The 6,000-nt window shown below is 45.1% G+C and overlaps 1 protein-coding gene across 1 annotated transcript in view; it reads right to left on the reverse strand.

The window, feature by feature from the left end:
- The window catches only part of ITM2C (integral membrane protein 2C), a 119,055-nt gene extending 116,424 nt beyond the window's left edge, over positions 1–2,631 (reverse strand). The window contains exon 1 of the mRNA XM_029615615.1: positions 2,354–2,631. Coding sequence (XP_029471475.1) covers positions 2,354–2,455 — 102 coding nt within the window. The 5' untranslated portion in view covers positions 2,456–2,631. The remainder of the gene's footprint in view (positions 1–2,353) is intronic.
- Between the last annotated feature and the right edge of the window lie 3,369 nt (positions 2,632–6,000).

The following is a 6,000-nucleotide window of genomic DNA, read 5'->3' on the forward strand; positions in this document are numbered from 1 at the left end:
CCGCAAATTTGATCACCTCACTCGTTGTACCCCTTTCCAGATCATTTATAAATATATATGTTTAAGTACAGATCCCTGAGGCACGCCACTTGTTTACTTTTTCCATTTAATCCTACTCTCTGATTCCTGTCTTTTAACCAACTTGCAATCCACAAAAGGATATTGTCTCCTATCCTATGAATTTTTAGTTTTCTTAGAAACCTCTCATGCAGGACTTTGTTAAACGCCTTCTCATACAATGCATTACCACTACAAGCAAATTCAGATTATTTGCTTTACTGCTTCTGGCTTGTTGCCAAAACCCCATTCCACATGCTGCCATAGTTCACTATTAATACCTTTATGTGTCCTTGCTCCTAACTTAAAACAAATTGAAGGAATTATCCTGCTTATAAAACTTAGCTGTTAATATGTCTCTCGCAGCATTTTTCTTTTTAAAGAAGACAATCGTCTTAGAGGTATCCCACTCTCATCCCTTCCGTGCAGGAGGGGGCTTTCTGCCTCTTTCTTTATTCTATTGTGTGTTTGCGCAGTCACCCCCAACAGATTCACTTTTCTGTTCCTCAAGCCCTTGATCTCTGGGTCCACAAGGGCACATGCTTTCTGTTAAGGGTAGCAACTGCGGTTTTGTGCAGTTACCCCCATACCTTCGGTTTGGTGTAGTAACTGCCATTCTGTGCAGTTACCCCCATGCCTTCTCAATTTTGTAGCTAGTGTTCTCAGTTCTTGCAGTCCAGTCGTTCACGATCTCTGGGCCCATGGCGGCCCTCTGCCCCATCTTATTTACATCCATGCTGCTCCTCGTCTGCCTGCATCTCTCTCAGGTTCCTGGCCACTCTGTCTGCATCTCTATCCGACCCCCTCGCTGCTCCACATCTGGATCTCTCTCTCGTGTTCCTTCTGCTCCTCATCTGTTTGCGTTTCTATGTGGTCTCTCACCTCTCTGTGTCTTTCCGGACTCTTCTGTTTGCATCTTATTCTGATCACTTACTGTCACATGCCTTGCCTTCTGATCTTTCTCTCCCTCTCCCTATCATGAGACTCTATCCGCTTCTTCTTTATTTTCATCCCAGACTTTACTGTATCACAGGCTCTAATGTCATGCGGTGAAAACGGTAATATTAAGTGGCAACAGAAAACACCTGCTGTCCAGTGTATACCATGCTGATCTATTCCATGCATTCATGCACGAAAGACACAATCACCTTCTTCCAGATCATTTCAGCCTGCTTTCTAATGAGGAGGACTACTTCACGGGCCGCCCCATGTACCTGATCCATGGACTAATCTCTCCAGTTTGGCACACTGACCTTGGGATCTTATGCTGGTACTGTACTGGGGCTTCCATGCTACTCATTCCTTGTAAGCAATGCTCATGTGTCCTTATATTAAATGAAACAATCAAGATTCCCAGCTGAACCTCTGAAAAAGCACAGAAAACCTCTCTTGCTGCTATTTGTCTGTCCACTCCCTGGCTTGGACCATTCATTACCTTTTCTGTCGCTCCCTCTCCTTACCAACCAGGCTTGATATGCTAATTGCCCAACCCCCCCCCCCCAGGTCTGTGTTCCACCTACCACTACTGTCCCTTACCACTGGGGTCCCTCTTTCAAATAAAACTATACAGAGAAGGCCAAGGGTGGCAGATGTGTTATGCACACTTGGCCACCTAGGGGCACCGAGAATGACTCAATGTGCTCAGCGTAATATCAAGAGCCCCAATCAATCAACCAACCCCCCCTTTTCCAGCTGCAAAATCCTCTCTTTGTCCAACATACACGTCCATTTCATGCCCTGCTACGCATGCAAAATTGTTTATTGCTGTATTCACAAAACAAAACATATCGGGGACCGCCAGGGGTGGGAGCGATATGAAAATAAAGCTATTCTCAAATTAAAAAAAAATTACAAGACACGTGAGCTACTCCGGATGTCTTGCAGATAGGAAATCTAACACAATGCAACGCAACTGCAAAGATCGCCACAGTCCAATCCACTAAAACAAAGAACAACCAGCAGAGAACAAAAATAAAAATGAGCACATCATATCCAAAGTCGACGTGACTAAGGCATCTCTTCGTCTATGCCTCGGTTTTACAAATTGACCACATACTTTCTAAAGAATAAAAAAAATAAAAAAAAAAGCTGATCTAAGCCCACTTCGAGGAGCAAGGACACAGACCGATCCTTGCCCTTGGGATGGGCACCTTACTCTCCGCCCTCGCCCCTGTATGCGATCAGCAACCAGAGACACCCTGCTGCTGCTGCTGCTGCTGCTGCTGCTGCTGCTTCACTGGGCCGGCTCCGGGCTCCCGCCGCCCTGCCCTGCCCGGCCCGAGCCGCTGACACTCACCGCAATCTCCTGTGGCAGAAGGATCTCCGAGTTGGTCCCATCGCCGGCCTCTTTGTCCGCCTTGAGCCCGGCTGGCGGCTGCTGGAAGCTGATCTTCACCATACTGCGTCGTAACTAACACCGATCTACAGCACAAGCTTCTGCGCCACTGTGCGCCGGAAGTTTTACAGCTTCTTCTTTTTTTTTTTTTTGTTATTTACATTTCTAAAGGAGTTAATGACCCTCCTGCGTTCTTCCTGCTTGTTTCTTCCTCCTCTTCCCAGGCTTTGTTTGGTTTCTTACCACAGGTGGCTGCAGTGACACCCACAGGTGACTCTGAGATCCGGCAACCACGAGCAGCTCTTGGTTCAGAATTTGCTGCTGTCCCTTAACATTCCCTTTTCCATGAAGGCAGTGACAAAATCTGATGGCATTACATAACACAGGCACACGGCAGCTCTTCTCCTTCCTACTCCAGTAACAGCCCCAACCCACGTCCCACTCCAGTAACACCCCCAACCCACGTCCCAAACCACCTGTTCCAAACCAAGGTTTATTCCTTCGAACCACCATAATATGTTAACTTAAATCTTTAAAACCATCACACTAGGGAATATACAGGCCACAGCTTTTTTATAAATAAATAAGGTATAACCTACCCAAATTTAACCCTGCTCTAAGGCAGCAGCTACCACTGAAGAGACATTTTTTTCTAGTTTCCATTTTCCTTCTCCACCATTATTCTTTATTATTTATATCCACCAGCCCTCATCAAGCCATATCGTGCAAGATGTTCGGGGCTGGGACAGCTGTGCTGTGTCGCCTCCACCATTTATTATACCATCAATGCCACAGGCCAGCCAGATCTCGGCCTGGGTTATTTATTCTTGCCTTATGTTGTGTGTTCCTTCTTAGGGTTGTTTTGTAATGTACTAAATGCTAACACCCACCACCAGCCCAAGTGCCCCCCTGTCTAAGGCTACCTGAGCACCCCCATTTTAGTCTTCCTTTTTGGCTGAGGAGCTACTGTCACAGAAAGCACCAGTAACTCCTTACTAGGGCACGAAACCCCCCATCCCTATCTAGAATTTATTTTTGTAAGTTTCAATTGCCATCTAACAATCTAAATTGAAAATGTCCAAAGCTCTTTCTGTTAGGGAGATCCCATCCCTCTTAAATAAACTTTCATGTTGGGATGTTATTTTCCCATGCTGTGGTTGTTCTTCATCCAGTTCCCTCAGATAACTGCTTACTTCTTTGTTCACTTTTTCCCTTCCTGTTTTGCTCTTGGCCTCTTACCATATTAATCTAGGGATAAATATGGGACCAGATGGTCAATACTTTCTGCTATATTAATCACAGCTATGCTTCTTTTTATTGTTATTATCAAATTCATTGCTTTTGTGATACCAGATCATTAGGGATGTGCATGCATTTAAAATGAAGGTGCAACATGCGATGAATAAGGCTATTTCGTTTCATTCAGGTGGGCCCTGAACTGAATCAGGGCTGACCCCCCCCCCCAAAATGAAACAATCCTTCTTTGTTCATTTTGTTTTAAACTAATGCATCGAACCAATACCTAGGCTCGAAGCCAGCACCTCGACTAGGGCCTAGGCAGATGCCCAAAGCAAGGGCTGCAGCTTAGGACCGAGCGTGATCCCTGAAAATTTAAAAAACAAAAATGCTTACCTGACCTGTTGGGTAATCAAAAATGGCTGGGTCCCAATGCTGGAGACTTGGCCCGGACCCAGGCCCGATTCTGCAAGCTAACCTAAATGCAAGCTTCCAACGCCAGGGGCTCAGGTCAGACACAGGTCCATCACCGCGACCCTTTCCAGCATCTGGAACCCAGCTTCTGGGTCAGGTCACAGCATTGGGCCTGGGTCCAGGCCAATGGCATAGCCATGGGTGGGCAGCTGCCCACCCAATTTGGACCCAGGCCCACCCACTGGAACCAGAAGTGGAGCACTGCACCTGCAAGGCCGTCACAGGATCCCATCTCCGCACAGCGAAGAGGAGAGCCCAGGGCCGGCGCATCATTCCGTGCATTTGCACAGCACACATGGGGAAACAATTCTGCGGCTGAATGGCCCACCGATCTTCCTATTTTGTGGGGGGAGGGAGCAGAAGCGCCACACACAGCTTCCGCTTCCTCCCCCTCCCCCCCCAAGAGGAAGATTGGTGGGCTGTATGGCCCAAAGATAGCAGGAGGCCAGTGGCAGCAGTTGAGGCCAACTGATCTTCCCGCTTGGGAGGGGGAGGAAGCGGAAGCTGTGCACAGGCTTGAATGTGTATGTGTGTGTGAGAATGGGAGCTTAAATATATATATGTGTGGGTGAGAATAGAAGCCTGGGTTTGTGTGTGTGGGTGAGAATGGGAGCTTGAATATATGTATGTGTGGGTGAGAATAGAAGCCTGGGTTTGTGTGTAGGTGAGAATGGGAGCCTGGGTTTGTGTGTGGGTGAGAATGGGAGCTTGAATATGTGTATATGTGGGTGAGAATGGGAACTTGAAGCTGTGTATGTATGGGTGAGAATTGGAGCTTGAAGGTGTGTATGTGTGGGTGTGAATGGGAACTTGAATATGTGTATGTGAGGGTGAGAATAGGAGTATCGGTTTCTGGGTGAGAATGGGTGCCTGGATATGCATCTGTGTGTGCATAAGAATGTAAGCCTGGGGAGAGGTGAGAATGTGAGAGCTTATGTGTGTATGCAGAGAATGTGAGCTTGTGTGGGTGGGGGGAGAGCATATGAGAGTGAGAGCTTGAGTGTGTGAGGGAGTCTGTGAGAGAAAGTGTGTATGTGTGTGTGTGGAAGGGAAGAAGACAGTAGTAGAAGAAAGACACTAAAAAGGAATTAGGAAATGAGCGACAAGGGAAAAAATAGGAAAAAGAGACCAGGAACAACTGATTAGAAAAATACAAAGATCAGACAACAAAGGTAAAAAAAAAAATTATTTTGAGATGTTAGATATGCCATCTTTGGGAATGTGCATTTCTTATATTTTTGTATTTTGCTCTTTCTTCAGTATTCCACTGTTCAGAGACTTTAGTTTCTCAGGCTATTTTGGTTTTATCTGCATGTTTCTGTTTCTAATTTGTGGTCTCTTATTTCTATATTAGGTAAAGATCGGTCTCTGTTTTGCCTGTGTATGTGTGTGAAATGCAGTATTTCTGCTAGCGTGTAGTTTCTCTGTAGTAGTAGTCCAGCTTGTTCTGTTATTCCCGAGGGTGATGTATTAATGTTCCAGGGCCTGGTGTAGTATTTGCATTGCTGCTTTTTCATAAGGTTGCTGTTATTTGAATCCTGAGAGTCAGTGCTGTGACTGTATAGCAAGGTTCTAGATACCTCTTTCTTTGCAAGAGTTTGTGATATTTCACAAAATAGAAGTGGAGGGTTATTTTTTGCTGAGGTGACACCAGAATTTGAAATTTTTTTTTTCATGTTAGTTGTAATGTGAATTGCTCTAGCTCTGCGCTGCATCTGTTCCGATGATTAATTATATTTTATGGTATTTATGAAGATTTCTGGATTTATGCAAAGATGGTTCATAAAAGAATACATTAATTGTTTTATTACATGATTGGATCTAATTGTTTTCTATACTTGTGCATTTATAAACTGCAATAAATATAAAATAAATTCTGATTAATAAGGAATTTTTAA

The sequence above is a fragment of the Rhinatrema bivittatum genome, chromosome 9 (assembly GCF_901001135.1).
Source record: "Rhinatrema bivittatum chromosome 9, aRhiBiv1.1, whole genome shotgun sequence".
Classification (NCBI taxonomy): domain Eukaryota; kingdom Metazoa; phylum Chordata; class Amphibia; order Gymnophiona; family Rhinatrematidae; genus Rhinatrema; species Rhinatrema bivittatum.